The sequence below is a fragment of the Vanessa tameamea genome, chromosome 18, assembly GCF_037043105.1.
Source record: "Vanessa tameamea isolate UH-Manoa-2023 chromosome 18, ilVanTame1 primary haplotype, whole genome shotgun sequence".
NCBI lineage: Eukaryota > Metazoa > Arthropoda > Insecta > Lepidoptera > Nymphalidae > Vanessa > Vanessa tameamea.
Genome location: NC_087326.1, coordinates 7,113,396 through 7,128,933, shown reverse-complemented (window position 1 = coordinate 7,128,933; position 15,538 = coordinate 7,113,396). Strand labels below are relative to the sequence as shown.

The 15,538-nt window shown below is 30.7% G+C and overlaps 2 protein-coding genes across 2 annotated transcripts; both read left to right on the top strand.

Annotated features, from left to right (window-relative positions):
* Positions 1–720: 720 nt before the first annotated feature.
* LOC113398682 (carboxypeptidase B-like) lies at positions 721–8,739 on the top strand. Its single transcript, XM_026637547.2, has 7 exons — positions 721–910; positions 5,386–5,437; positions 5,688–5,900; positions 6,073–6,154; positions 6,698–6,848; positions 7,665–7,825; positions 8,067–8,739. Exons 1-7 carry the CDS (start codon positions 862–864, stop codon positions 8,691–8,693), a joined length of 1,335 nt encoding a protein of 444 aa, XP_026493332.2. The 5' UTR covers positions 721–861; the 3' UTR covers positions 8,694–8,739.
* A 2,147-nt stretch (positions 8,740–10,886) lies between these two features.
* Positions 10,887–13,925, top strand: LOC113398783 (carboxypeptidase B1-like). The gene is made up of 5 exons (XM_064217721.1): positions 10,887–10,933; positions 11,386–11,485; positions 12,221–12,316; positions 12,521–12,739; positions 13,299–13,925. The coding sequence occupies exons 2-5, from the start codon at positions 11,417–11,419 to the stop codon at positions 13,908–13,910; spliced, it is 996 nt and encodes a 331-aa protein (XP_064073791.1). The 5' UTR covers positions 10,887–10,933; positions 11,386–11,416; the 3' UTR covers positions 13,911–13,925.
* Positions 13,926–15,538: the final 1,613 nt, after the last annotated feature.

Sequence of the window (15,538 nt, the reverse complement as noted above, 5' to 3'; positions counted from 1 at the left end):
TTAAAAAAAAAACATTAACGTAAAAAAAAGCAAACAACAAACATTCAACATTTAACATGTGACAATATTGAAACCTGCTGTCAGAACATACATAGTCAACGTTAAAAATAATGATCTTTAGAACAGCTAATAATAATTAAAAACAGCTTTACACATAAACCGGAACATTTCCAATCAATAACTAATTGAAGATTGTTTTTACGATTCTCTTTGTATATGTATGTTTAATTTTTCTACATGAAAATAAATTTCTGATTAATTAAATTTCAATATCATTTCAATCAAGCTGTAAACAAATAAGGCATTTAATTTGATTATAAAACAATCTAAATACCATGTCAAAGTAATATTATCGATTTAATTATGTGATAAAATGTATTGTTGTTATGTAGAAGTTACATTGTTTTGTTTTCTTACGTTAGCTCTCAATATCCTCAAGAAACTAATTTAAAAAGAAGAAAATTTATTTTTGAAGTGATTTATTTATCTTTAAATATATATTTACAAAGGGTTACATTTAACCGAAGGCAAAAATAAAATTTTATTATCGATAATGAATTAATTCGTTTGGAATTTACAATCATAACATATTTATTTTAAGACTAAGGGCCCAATTGGAATTAAGTTTAATTTAGTAAGGGCAAAGACCTTATGATGTTGATTGTGATAATTAGAAAAATAATCGTTCATTTTTTTTTTAAGATCTTGCATAAGTTTAGCCTTTGCGCATGCGCGATATCTCAGTCAGCAGCGGTGCGGAGAGACGAGTGCATGGCTGCGCGAGCCGTGATATTATTTATTTATTTAATCACACATTTAACGGTCGATATTAAAATATAAAACCAATCGCATCATATAATCATGTGTTGGAAAAGTTTTAAAATTACCAATTGGATCGTCCTTTATTTCGGTAAGTTATTTTTAATTAATCAAAAATATTTCCATTAATTTTACATGATTCTTTTTTAATGATATATTAATATAATTTATGTCTTAATGTTACAAAATTATACTTTATAACGGTTTTAAATAGATTAAATCTTTACCGAGTCTTGGTTTGTATCGTCATTTCACTCTAGTTACTATAAATAAAGTACTTTCTCCGATACAATTCAAGCGGGATTTTTTGAGGTTACACAGACCTACTTTTGTAACAATAATAAAAATAAACTAAACCTAAAACTGAATATACAGTTTTTTGTATGATTACGATAATCTTTATATAAAAACAAATTCTTTATAAATCTTAAAATATCCGCTTTTAAAGTAAAGAAGTTCTTATATTATTTTCATTGATTAATTAAAATATTATTTATTATCTATTTTATTTGATTTATTTAGTACTTTGGCTTAATCTGTGTTAAAAATAATAATAATAAATACACTTGTTGTAAATTTAAATATTTTTCTATCATTAGATGGATTGTATTCTTCGATGATAGCTGAAGATATTTTCTAACTATCTTTAAGTTATTTTAAATCGTTTTTCCGTGGTGTTTAAATTTTATCTAACTAATTGCAGCTTGTTTAAAAGAACCTATCAACTATCTACATTATGTTTTGATGACGTAAATAGAGATTGAAAGAGCTGCATTGTCTTAAGTATACAGACGATATTTAAAAAATTGGCACTTTTGAGACATTTTTGAGAAATGATTCATGAATTGCCTATTTTTTTTCCAGAAATGTTAAATATACCGTAGAAGTTTATTTGAATGAACAACTTATTTTTCATATTAATGTAGATATTTAAATAAAATAAAATTTGATTTGCAGATGAGTTAATGTTAAATGCGAGTATATTTTGGTCTGAAATCGTAGACTTTTTTAAATAACACTAATACCTAATTATAACTTTAATCTATACTAATTATACACGCACTAATTTCATAAAAATATCATTATTCTTATTTCATGTGTGACTAAAGTTTTGATAAGATCCATAGTACGGAAATAATTATTATTCAAAATAATTTTATTTAAATTATTAGAAGATAATCTTGTCACACAAGACTGCACAAACGCGGCTAATAATTTTGATGAAATTCCATTGCAAAATAGTCCGTAATAATTCAAAAGAGCTTAGGATATACCTTAGTCATGGATTTGTACTTCAGTGATTGGTGTATCCAATTCTGTCCCTTCCTCAATCAACGCGAACGTCATGTGTTGATGTATGTAAATGAAATCGTTGAAATATTTTCAAATTTATACAAATACAAAAGCCGTCTATCTAAATCAAACCATAAAAAATACAAAAGTTCTACAACAGGAAGGCTTCTAATTCAGAGATGATAATGCGATAAGATTAAAATTGATTTTAACTTAAATAATTTATGACGTATAAAAAAAAATCAAGTTTTTTAGAAACGGTACATTGTTTTTATTAACTCAATGAAAGAGTACTGAAACGAACGGGCTTCATCATTGAATGTGAATGCTTCATCCTCTTGACTTAATAATAGTTGCAACGTCAATAGTAACAAAAACAAAATACATTAGAATTGTCATTTAACTGGATTATGTTATTAAATTATTTAGTTATATTAAAAGAGAAGAGCCTCAGAAGAAACTCAGAAGTAATGCTTAACTCCCACAAAAAAGTCCGTTTGATTATTTCTTTATAATTTACGAGATCTATATCGGGAAAGGTCTTTAAGACTAGAAAGGCTATGCAATCAAAGGCCTATTTTCTACACGGACATTGTATAAAAGCCCAGTGCTGCTTATAATTGGAGATGCGTGGTGCTTTTGTTACTTTCACTACCTAAAACTGTCCGGAGGTTTAAAGTATAGCGTACAACTAACTGGACACATCTTTACATATTTTTATATATTACTGGTCAAAAATACCTGATAAGACATGAATATATTACACAGTCTTTAGTACTTTACATAGTCAGTCATATCTATTTAGTATAAAAAAAAAACAAAAAAAACACTGTAATAAAAAAAGAAATAAAACAAAATTATAAGTAGATATTACTTATATAAGTAAGCTCTTATAAGCACATTTGAATCGCCAATTCAATTAAATTCAAGTGATTCAAGGATTCAATTAAGTGTAATGTTACTAAAGATTCGAAATTTAAACTCTACCTAGAAGAACCGACAAGAAACTATTTTTTTTTAAATTAAATATTAATCAAATACATGAATATAAAGACAACTACAAATACACAGCCCTACAAGTAAATCAAATAATACGAACCACACGCTTTAATCGCTTTAATCACCTACTGTACAATAATTACTATTATTATATAATAATATAACATAAATAAAATATATAATATACATAGAACAATATACATAAACGGACATAAATAAGTTTAATTGTTGGACCAAATTTATCATATTTATTTATTTCTTTGCATGCATGCATACCAGACATACCTGAGAATGGAACTTTAGGGTCTAAACTGACGTGTTTTTAACGCGAAGAAAATCTTTTTGAGGAAACCTACATAAGTAGAATCATATTCTGCCACTAAGCCGTACTGTAGCAGCGCTGTGGAATGATATCCAAATCTTCTCCTTAAAAGGACAGGAGACCGTTGTCCTGGAATAATTTAATACTAAATACTACATACGGCAACTAATTTTATCTTTTCACTGAGATATGTACATATCTAACATTATCCTTACTTCTATAAGACTTTGCATTATCTATTTTGTAATTCAGCTCTAGGTAGTTTTATATAAGTATCTACTTAAAACTACTTCATTCTTAATAACATTGTTGTGTCATTCTGCCAACAATGGCTGATTATTATTGTAAATGTTACTGAGCTTCCTGACTATTCTTTTAAAATAATTGAAGTTATTTTTAATTAACATTTCTTACTAATTGATAATTGAAATTAGCTTTATATTTACCTAAATGAATGTGTGACTGATTAGAAAATTATATTGGAATTTAATCTAACATTCTCATTTTCTTTGCGTGTATTCTCTCAGTCAACATTTTGGAACAATGGCTAACTTAAGTTTGACACTCTAAACTATATTCACTTAATTGAATATTCTAATTTATGTTATGATTGTCATTTATGATATTCAATAAATATAATTAGATCTACTGCACAATTTTACCCGCGTCAAAACGATTTTCGCATTGTAAATCCAACTGGTAGATCTTAAGATTAGCGGGCTCACACAAATGTACGAACAAAGAAACTGTTGACCTTTATGCCAGTATATTAGTTCAGCAGTATGCATAGTTAATTAACATAAGCAATGATAATTCAAGCACTTTTTTATCGTCACTTATGCTCAATGTGGAATATTAAAACTACTCAGAGAAAAAACATCTCTCAAAGAAGGTATAATTAAATATAATAAGTGGAAGTCAAAGCGACGTAGACGCAGTATAAATGCTACAGATAATTAAGAATTTAATATAAAATTTCTCCAAACACAACTCGGATCAAATAAAATAGAGTAATATTTGATCAAAGGACCGCCATGGCTTCATTCCATAGACCGTTGCAGTTAATTTGAATCGAAAAATTCCGTCTTTATTAAATTAAAATTATCGGGGATTCAGGCGATCAAAGAGCGATTCTAATGACATCAATTGCTTCGGAATTGGTCCACGTTGGAAGCCAGATTGTACCCGGCCGTTTTAGGAAACGCTCAATTACAAGAAGCCAAGGAAAAACGATAAATGTCGCCGCAAATTAAAGAATCGTCCCACTTCCAAGCAAATACTGCCTTAGAAATTTAAGTCGCAGCCGTCGCCTCCTAATGGCGTGTTTTTAAAGAACTACCTCCGACTCTCGAGCCCATTAAGGGGAATTACAGGATTTGACTCATTTATTTATACTTTCACGTGTAGTGAATGTATATCGATTTTGTTATGCAACAGCTAAATTGTATGGTATCATAATATTGTACAATTATTATATCTTTAAGATTGTAGGAAACTAGAATAAAGGTCAATACGGCTTTTGAAATATACAAACACTATGATTTTTAATTTTTACATTGACTTTTTACAAAACAAAGTCGCTTTCCGTCTTCTGCTATTTCTGCTCTGGTATTTTAAATTACGCAACGGATTTTATGCGGTTTTCAACAATAGACAAAGTGATTCAGGAGAAAGGTTCATAAACCTAAAGAAAAACCGATAATTTCAACTTTCTTTGGAAAAACAACACGATTTTTTGCTTTTTAAACTTAGAGTAAGTTAATATAAAAGTTGCATATATTAAAGCTTTTGGGCTTGTTTCGAATAAAAAACTAGTATGTTATTTTATATGATAAAAACGGTTTATTATTCATATGTATTACATATATATATATATATTATATTATAGTATATATCAACTTAAACTAACTTAAAATGCACAAAACATACATCATTAAAATCTTATTTTTTAGGTTTGGTGGGGTTATTCAGGCATGTGGAGTGTGCAGAAAACAAATATGACAAGTACGTATGCCACAAAAATATAGCCATATGATTATTATTAGAATTGAATCTCTGCTTATACTTAAGCTTAATGTGGTAAATGTCACGTCAAGTGTCATGTAATGAGCATCATATATTAATTTCTTTTTTTCTATTTAAATGCATTTTTTTTAATTTGTTCATCTCTATTTTTAAGGAAGTTTTAGCTCTATGGTTTTGTATAACTGTACCATTATATTTATTAACGAATCGTAATACTATGTTGTTTCAGTTATACCCTGATCAAGATTTATCCAACCGGTATACAGCAAATAGAAGCATTGAAATATCTAGAAGAACCCGAGCATCAAGTTGAAATTTTAAAGAAAAGTCGAAGTTTCAATGATAGCACTGATATCTTGGTGTCGCCGAATGACATACCGTTTGTCAAAGAATTCATTAAAAATGAAAGTTTGAATTATGAACTCAAACGTAACTATGGAAGGTTAGTACTTTGACATAAAAATTATTCACTTTTTATGTTTCGATGACCCATTCACACATTTGCAGTCTCTGTTTATAATATACTCTGCAATGCGAGTAAATTGTGCGAGAACTTAGGTATGGAGTAATAAGAGACCTTTTGTTAATTATTTGTGTTTTTCATTATATTTTAGGACGTTTGAGAGTGTTGAGCGAACGCCAAAAAGAAGAATTCTACGAGGATTTAGTTTTTACGAATATCACTCATTTCCCGCTGTAAGTAAACGTCATTTTTCTTGTATTTTTTAAAATTTTTTACATGTTTTTTTACATTTTTTAAAAGTACCACTCAAACAATCAAGAATCATTTAAAAAGTATCTAATCGATTATGCATATAGTGCAATAAAACCTAACTACTTTTATAAATACAATTTTGAAACCATACAAAATGCTAATTAATTGCAATTGACTTTTCGTATAAAAAGCAAGTACAATTTAAGTACTAAATCAGTATATCGATATTTATCAATTAAAATCAATTTTCCCATTTGATGCTATGATTAGTAGCTTTAGATTTTCTTAAACAAAAGAGTTAACTTTATCAGTACGAGAGACTGTTGTATTTTTTTTAGCTTTAGATACATTTCACTCGTATGTAACATAAACAAAAATTGCTCTAATCTTTCTCTAAGGAATGATTACACATATATACAAAATATTTACACATGTGTTTTTTTATTGCATTACTTGTCTTTTGACTTACGACATAATTATTATGAAAATTCGAATGATATATCGTTTTGGTAATTGTCCCCCAGATCCAGGAATATTTAGACAATTTGGCGAAACGTCAACCCGACTTAGTAAAACTTCAAAATTTAGGAACCAGCTACCAAGGACGACGAATGAAGCTCGTTAAGATATCGTCAGATCACAACGCACAAAATCCTATCATATTTGTTGACGCTGGTACGTATATGACATTAAATATACCATATGATATAAAAAATCAAGCGAAACTATATATAATATGTATATAATACGATAGTCTGTTACATAGTATGTTTCTATGGTATTTATTTTTATGAACTTAGTCGGTAAGGTAATTGTCGAACACAAATTGTTGTATTTTTCTAAAGATATTGTAAAACTAAAAAATCTATATACATATAAGTCTAAATAACCGTTTTAATTGTTTAATTAAAGGAGAATAACAAACGACACCTTTAGTACAAAATATTTTTACACAATAGTAATCCTAATCAAAAGGAATCGGATAGGAATAAAAAATATACACTGCAATTTGGAGCAGTACTTTCGAATGTATTACAAAGGCGGACGAACGCATTAGATAAAGACACGGGATTTTCGATAGTACATTTACTGGGAAAACCGCACTAAACTGATTGTATTATAATATGTGTGACACATCTCATTATTTAAAGTTTGATAGTATAAATCTTATCTTAAGTCCGTTCAGAGTCGGGAGCGGTTACTTAATAAAGTTACATAATGTATACAACTATACAAATATTTATTTTTGTTTTCGAATATGTACTTTGTATTGTGTGTATTGTTCTCATGAATATTTCTCGAAACGAAAAAAATATCAAAATTGTTCTTTGTCTTAAATTTATCCAAGCATAATTAAAAAATTGATATTAATAGCACTTTAAGTGAGTTTTGACATGATTTGATCCAATTACTCATAATACAGAATCATTTCAGCATGAGGTCTTCGTCCCTATTTCAATAACCAGTTAATCTTTAATGATTCATTGTCAGGTATCCACGCCCGCGAGTGGGTGGCGCCAGCGATGGCTCTATACCTGATCCACAGGCTGGTCAACGACCCCGATGCCCGTAAAGAGCTGGACGGAGTGGATTGGTACATCCTCCCGGTTGTCAACCCTGATGGATATGAATATACACGCACTAGTAGAGCGGTTAGTTGTATTATTAGTGGTACTCGTGAATTAGTTTATACTGTGTCTTAGGAAAATTTTGAATAAGATTTTTTATTTTATTTGTCTACTTAATAAAATGCCAAATTACCGGTTGCTGTGACCTTTTTTAAGATTTAACTTTACTTCGCAATAATACATATATTTTTACATTTTAAAATAATCTGATATTTTTAAAAAATACTGACTTATACACTTATTATAAATCAATTTTATTTTGCAGAATCGTTTATGGAGAAAGACCAGATCAAAAAACTCTCAGTTTGAATGTTTTGGAGTTGATGGCAACCGTAATTATGGTTTCAAATGGGCCGTTAGTGGAGTGTCTACTAATCCTTGCGATAAGGAAACTTACGCTGGACCAAAACCTTTCTCCGAAGTAGAAACACAGATGGTCAGAAACATTATGATGGAAAATAGCAAAAGAATGAAATTGTACGTTTCCTTGCATTCATATGGTCAATACTTAGTTTACCCTTGGGGTTACACAGGAGAATACTTGCCAAAGGAATGGAAAAAATTAGATACGATGGCAAGGATAGTTTCAGACGCGGTACAAAAGGCTGGTGGTCAGCCCTTTAAAGTTTTAAGTGCTGGAAAGTGGTATGCTGCCGCTGGTGGTAGTGATGACTTCGCTTACGGAGCAGTCGGTGTTCCATATTCTTATACAATGGAATTAACAAGTGGTTTTGAATTTATATACCCTGAACGACTTTTACGCACAGTTTTACCACAGTACTACGAAGGTTTCAGAGCGTTCGCGGCACAAATAAAAAAAGAGTTCTGCTTAAAATATATTGGACAGAGATGTAAGATTAATTCGCAAGAAGAATCTGGAACAAACAGCTAAAATTATTGCGAAAATTTACGGTTAATAAATAAATTAAACATGAAAAGATGGTGTTTATTATTCACTACATATTATAAAATAAAGTCATCGGCCATGTGTTTCTGTCTTTATGTATGAATTCAATAAACTCAAAAACTACCGAACTAATTTTCATACAGTATTCGTTATGACGGAGTGATTCATGGGACGCTTATAATGTAGAATTCATTAGATTTTTTTTTTGTAAATTGAATCTTTACAATGATTGTCGAAGATGTCGGACAAAATAATGCCCACTTTACCAGCGTCCAATAGAATGTAAAAAATATTTGAATTACAAGATAAAGATTTTATATAGACGTTAATTCTAGCCGCGCGAACCCGGGACGGGTATCTAGTTCACTGGTAAGAAAGCCAACAAGATTAATGTGAAACGTACGTAATATTAGAAGTAGCTTAAATTAAAAAAAAACCTATTTTAAGTATGGAATTCAATAACATGTACCGTAAACTTCATATTTTCCTCGAGCACCAAGCCGAGTCAATATTGCAAGGATGCAATATCTAGAAAATATTTCGTTGATATTCCGATTTACCTTTAATTTTCCAACTGAATAACCTTCTGATATGGCTTTAATACCTCTGGCGAAATTCATTACGTATTTTGAAATATTAGAAGCGAAATTGAAATATTATATTTAAAATTGGAAGCTTATAAATCGGCTTGAGATTAATCGATTTTCCAACGTATTGATCGATCACATTTAAATTGGCAATATAAGCGTTTCTTCAAGAATCGTTTTTTAGTATTCACTTTACTGTAACTCGATAGAACCATAACATATAAACTTCTTTATCGTTCATACGATCAGTATGACAATATAAACACAGGCATGGCAACGGCAACTAGCTTTAGATATACCTAGTATGTAAAAAATAGAATACATCGTATTGGTTGGTCGTCGTAGTGGTCGTATTGGAGTTGAAGGTTGCTTCATACCAATTTTCAACAAAATTCAGTGCAGTGGTTTGGCCGTGAAAGAGCAACAGATAGACATAGTTACTTTCGCTTTTGTAATATTAGTATAAATATAGGATTATTTTATTTAAAAAAAAAAACAATGTGCTTGTTGTATTTCGATAATATAATCAAAGACAAAATCTTTAGTCAGTATAGAGAGACTATATTTAGTTATAAATTATTAAAAAATCCACTGCCAACATTAAAACTAAAAATGAAAAAAAGCAAAGTAAAATCATTATCATTACCTTGGAAAGGTAAAAAAAACATCACAGAAAATATCTATAAAATTAATGACCATCAAAGTGAGTTGTTATCTACAAAAGAATATTTTAAAACGAATGCAATTTTTTTTCTATAAAGAAAAATGCAAATCACGATGGCTTAACAAAGTTTCATTCGTTTGTGCGGCTTCACTTCGACTTTACAAAATTATTAGTGGTACGAAATTTAAATCAAATATATTAACATTTTGTAACCATATATAATACTAACTGAACCCGCAGCTTTGACCGCGCCTTTATAACATTTTATAGCACACAAACCTTCACCTCACATTTTGAGGTGAATTCAAAAATTAGCCCATGTCTTTATATACATTACATTTACATTAGCAGCCTGTAAATTTCCCACTGCTGAGCTAAGGCCTCCTCTCCCTTTTGAGGAGAATGATTGAGCATATTCCACCACGCTGCTCCAATGCGTCTTGGTGGAATACACATGTGGCAGAATTTCGTTGAAATTAGACACATGCAGGTCTCCTCACGATGTTTTCCTTCACCGCCGAGCACGAGATGAATTATAAACACAAATTAAGCACGATGAAAATTCAGTGGTGCCTGCCTAGGTTTGAACCTGAAATCATCGGTTAAGATGCACGCTTTCTAACCACTGGGCCTCAACACAAACTATCTCCATACCAAATTTCATCTAAATCGATTCAGTGATTTAAGCGTGAAGAGCTAACAGACAGAGTTACTTTAATAATATTAGTAAGGATATAGGTATAGGCAATTCAAACGAATATAAAATTATAATATTTCACTAACTTCTATATAAGTTATGAACGTTAACTATAATTTGGTTCGTGTAGCATACAATGCATTTTCTACAAATTATAATCGCAACAGGTAACTTGAAATACATTATTTGTAATTTCAGTTTATCGTGTGAATGAAATGTGATTATTTAAATATTTTATTTTAGTGTTCCTCGATGTGACTAAGGCGGAAGTTTGTGGGTGAGAAAATAATAAAACAAATATACATTTCGCTATACATCTTTTCCCCTATATACATATGAGTGGCTTTTTTATGTAACCAGTGTATTTTTTGTCTTTAAACCGAAGAAAAATAAATCAGGACAGACTTTTACATGAGTACATATATATTTTAGTTTTATGCATTTAATTAAAATCATTTTAATGATCAATTGATTAATTAACTACATTGTTCAATACCGTCCATTCCTCATTTTTTAATTTCCCGTGATGAAAAGAGTTCTTAAATAAAATCAATACCCCTCCATTCACAATCAGTATTAACATCCATACACAATCCAGTATTAATCCTCTACTGCCCTCGATACGTATAACCCATAAATATTGTATTGTATATAACATATTCCTTTTCGTTTATAACATACTCAGACTCAGTTGTATATTATAGGTCTTACTAAATAACTTTTTCTTAGATGCAAGTCAGTGCGACCGTGTTACAAAAGAATGTTAGACAAGTTACTTCTCGACGACGAAGATGCTTGTGTCGAGAACGTCTCCGTCGGTGTCAACACTGTTAGTTATCTTTTTAACATTTGAATATATTTGTATCAAATTTAAATGTAATACTACCCTATCATATTGTGTATCTTGAATTAACATATGATCAAATCGTGTTAGTTTCAGATGGGCTAACGTAAACGATCGATTGGTCTGCATTTGATATCTACATGAAATTTTATTTATAAATATTAAATATTAATACATGAATTACGTAGGGCTGCCGTTGAGGATGCAGAATGAAACCGAACGAATTTAACTTATACATTTAATTATGTAATACAATGTAACAATTAATCATTTCAAATTTCTAATACGTGACAGTCTGTTCGATGTCAGAAAAAAAAGTGAAGATCTGTATTCTAAATTATAATTGAATAAAATCGAACGATATAACGCAATCAGTGAATCACTGGATGGTCCCCACGGTATGGTAATTCTTGGTAGCGCTCGATGTTCGGGAGGTCTTGCGAAACAAAGCAGCGACGGTGGCAACAGGCGGTAGCTTCAAGGAATGGCCGTGAATCATGCATGGTGTGATTGTTCCTTAACACGTGCACAATGCATGCAAAAAAACATATAAAGCTAGTTTTAGTTTCAAATACTTGTATAGAATACTTGTGAAATTATTCGTAAATTAAGACCATAGAAAATAATACGCAATAACAGTTAAATTAATAATATGTATTTAAAAAAAAATGAATTAATCTCCCTTTTTATAATATACTTTTTTACTAAATTACTTTTCAGGTAACAATATTTTTGAAAGCCATAAAATCGTATTGTGCGAATACTGTTAAAGTTTACGACAATTTTACAACAATTGAAAATAGAAATCTTTATGAGGTTTGTATAATACGGATACAAGAATGCTGTTCTATAAATTATTGAATAAATTTGATGCTAGACATGATCGTTACGCTTAAGTAACCGACTTTGATGATTCCTTAAATACTATGACAGGACATAGTAATGCAAATTCGATTTAGAAAGTTGCAGTTTTGATAAATTTGATATATCAAAATAATCTAATACAAGTTTTGATTTCAGGTTGTAATAAATGGTACAAAACCGAATGTTATAGACGATGAGTCATTACCAATCATAGTCTTAGAAGCTGGTCAAGACGCCAGCACTGAGACTGTAGCTTTCGCATTATACGTCATTGAGCAGCTCGTAGCTTGTGCTGAAAATAGAGACATGATACGTAACGTTCGATGGGTTATCCTACCTTCCACCAATCCTGATGGAACCGAATATTCTAGAAATGTTAGTTTTCTATCAAGAGTACTTGTATTTTTAAGAAATATGAACTTAATATTTTTAGTTATACCCCGGAGATCCAGAAGAATTTCTAGAAGAAGTATTAGCTGAGAATATATAACATCAAGTTTTGAGGATTTTTGTTAAAATCACCGTCGTAAATATTTTTTAAATGTTTACCGACGGGCAGATAGATTAAAAATAAAAATATCTCGCAAAACCAATAGCTCAGTGGCTAGTTTGCATGAATCTTAACCGAAGATTGCAGGGTCGAACTCTGAAAAGCACCAGTAGTTTTATGTGCCTCATATATATATTCGTCTCGAGCTCGGCGATGAAAAAACCTCTTCGTGTGGGATAAAATTCTGCTACATGTGATACATCAACCCACATTGAAGTAGCATTGTGAAATAAACATCAAAACCTTTCCTTAAGTAGACACGAATACCTCATTAGGTATTTTTCAAATTATGTAATCTATAAACGTTGGTATGAAAATAAAAACTTCAGATGTTTTTATCTGATTATGTGACAGAATTTGATTCAGAACAGTTGTCTTTTACAGAACATGGAAATTTGGAGAAAGAACTGTAATAATCTTAATACAAAGTCGTATGGAGTAGATGTAACTAGAAATTTTGACGAATCGTGGAATATTTGTCCAGCCAATATAAATATATTCTCACAAAAATATCCTGGTCGTACACCAAATTCGGAAAATGAGACTACATTCATAATTAATGCCTTAAGCAAATATAAAAGCGATATTAAGACATACGTTTCACTTCGCCGCGATGGCCATGGTATATTTTATCCTTATGCTAGCAAAAATATTTCTTTTAATTCGATAGAAAAAGTCAAGAAGAGGGCTGGCGACGTAGCCGCTAAAGTTAATCAACGAGCCGGCGGCCTTCAGTGGTTTGTGAACGATAGTATCTTCAATATGAATCGAGAGGCCCATTGCGGTCATAGTGTTGATTATGCCATTAATAAGCTCAACGTTCCTTTTTCATTCGAAATGCGTATATTCTCAAAAACCGAGGACGATATATTGTCAAAGTTTCAAACCTTACCCAAGGGACATGAAGTGACGCTAAGAGCAGGATATTTCAGTGGCATCAGAGAAATATACAACTCAATAATGAATGAAAAGAAACAAAAAAAGCAAACGAAATAAATTTACTAAAATACATTGAAGGTTTTTATGCAAGCATACCTATTATATGCACCCGGGATATGTAGGTCAGGGAAAATGCAATGATTTTTGAGTGAGGGACGTATTTTTTACGATAAAGTTCCTTTGCTGCAAACGGAGCATAAAAATGTTGAATTAGGTCAAAATTATGTATCAAAGCTGGCATCTATTATGATACAATATTTATTTACTACATAATGGTATATCTACGTTGTAGGAGTCACTCTTCCACTTTTCGGTAGGATGTCGGTCATGCGCGCTGGTGGACGAGCAGCGCGCGTGCGCTAGGGGTGGGGCCCGTGTCCGTTCAGCCCGCTACCACTCTGTAGTCAGCCGCGGCGGCGGCGGCGCGTCTTCTCCTAACTTCTCTCAACACCTGCACTACCTAGTATCGCGATAACTCAGCCGCCGTCCGCGTTTAAAACTAATATTTTATCCTTCGTTTCGTTTATTTCTTTGATTTATTATAAAAGATATTATTTCCGGTGGTTTTATATTTTTTAGTTTATTTACTAAATAACAAAATTTTAATAAAAAAAAAAAAATTAAAACGATTTTTTGATTGGTTTTTATAATATTTCGTTGTGTAAAAAATCGCTGCTGACCGTATCCTGAGCCCGCATTTTAAAGGATGGTAAGTAAAAAATAATCCGAAAATAATTTCAGAATACGCTGAGATACATCCCCAGTCAGCTGATTCTCAAACTACGTATTCGTAGCTTGCTTCCGGAAAAGGTTAGTACTTTGTAGCGATGGGCGGAAGGCGTGCCGTCGGCAACAGGTTGCAAGGCTTTGCAGGCGTCGGGAAATAGTCAACGCCCGCTGAACATATTAATTTTATAAACTTTAGATAAAAGTAGCAAGCCAGGCGTAAAATACGAATAGAGATAATAGGGATTTTAATATTAGCATACTTTATCTTGTAGAAAAATGCTAGCCACAGGAATATTGCGTATTTTTTTTTAATGTATTAGCCAATGCGAAAATTGTTCTATTCGTATGTAAAAGCAGAACTTCTGGATAAAATATCTTCTTCATGCGTAGGATGAGGCGCTTAAATTAAGTTTCCGTCTGTGATCGATTTCTAAGTTTTAGCAAATTAATCCCTCGCTCGTTACTATTTTTTAAAGTTATAACAAAATTTATAATCAATCCAATAAATGTTTCTTTGAAAACTTTTATTTAATAAATATTTGAAAATTTGTTGCGTAAAAAGAGGAAAAAATTTACAAAATCACTAAAAAATAATGTTAGAATTACGTTGATTAAATTTAACGCGAGATTATTATTTTCAAGTCTTAAAAAGATAAAAGCGTATTATTATTCAAAATATCAAAACTATTGTTACTGCCACAGACTATAATTTATATTGATAGATGCCGTGAAAATTAAAAATAAATTAAAAAAAACATCAAATAGTATTTTCGTTACGCCCGTTCAAACTTATTACGTTTGAGAAGTTAAGAATCAATTATATAGAGTAAATTAGGTTGACGTATAATTATTTCCTTGATTTGTATTTTCTAGTTAGAATCTATATCTAGCGACGGACAAGGTATTTAATGTCAGAAAAAGTTAATTTCGAATTGGTTCTGTATTTTTAATGAAAT

Excerpts from the sequence above, each read along its gene's own strand:
- LOC113398682 (XM_026637547.2), top strand. The coding sequence starts at position 862 with ATGTGTTGGAAAAGTTTTAAAATTACCAATTGGATCGTCCTTTATTTC. Across the intron at positions 5,901-6,072 it reads CTCAAACGTAACTATGGAAG|GACGTTTGAGAGTGTTGAGC; the intron begins GTTAGTACTTTG and ends ATTATATTTTAG. Across the intron at positions 6,155-6,697 it reads AATATCACTCATTTCCCGCT|ATCCAGGAATATTTAGACAA; the intron begins GTAAGTAAACGT and ends ATTGTCCCCCAG.
- LOC113398783 (XM_064217721.1), top strand. The coding sequence starts at position 11,417 with ATGTTAGACAAGTTACTTCTCGACGACGAAGATGCTTGTGTCGAGAAC. Across the intron at positions 12,317-12,520 it reads AAAATAGAAATCTTTATGAG|GTTGTAATAAATGGTACAAA; the intron begins GTTTGTATAATA and ends TTTTGATTTCAG. Across the intron at positions 12,740-13,298 it reads GAACCGAATATTCTAGAAAT|AACATGGAAATTTGGAGAAA; the intron begins GTTAGTTTTCTA and ends TGTCTTTTACAG.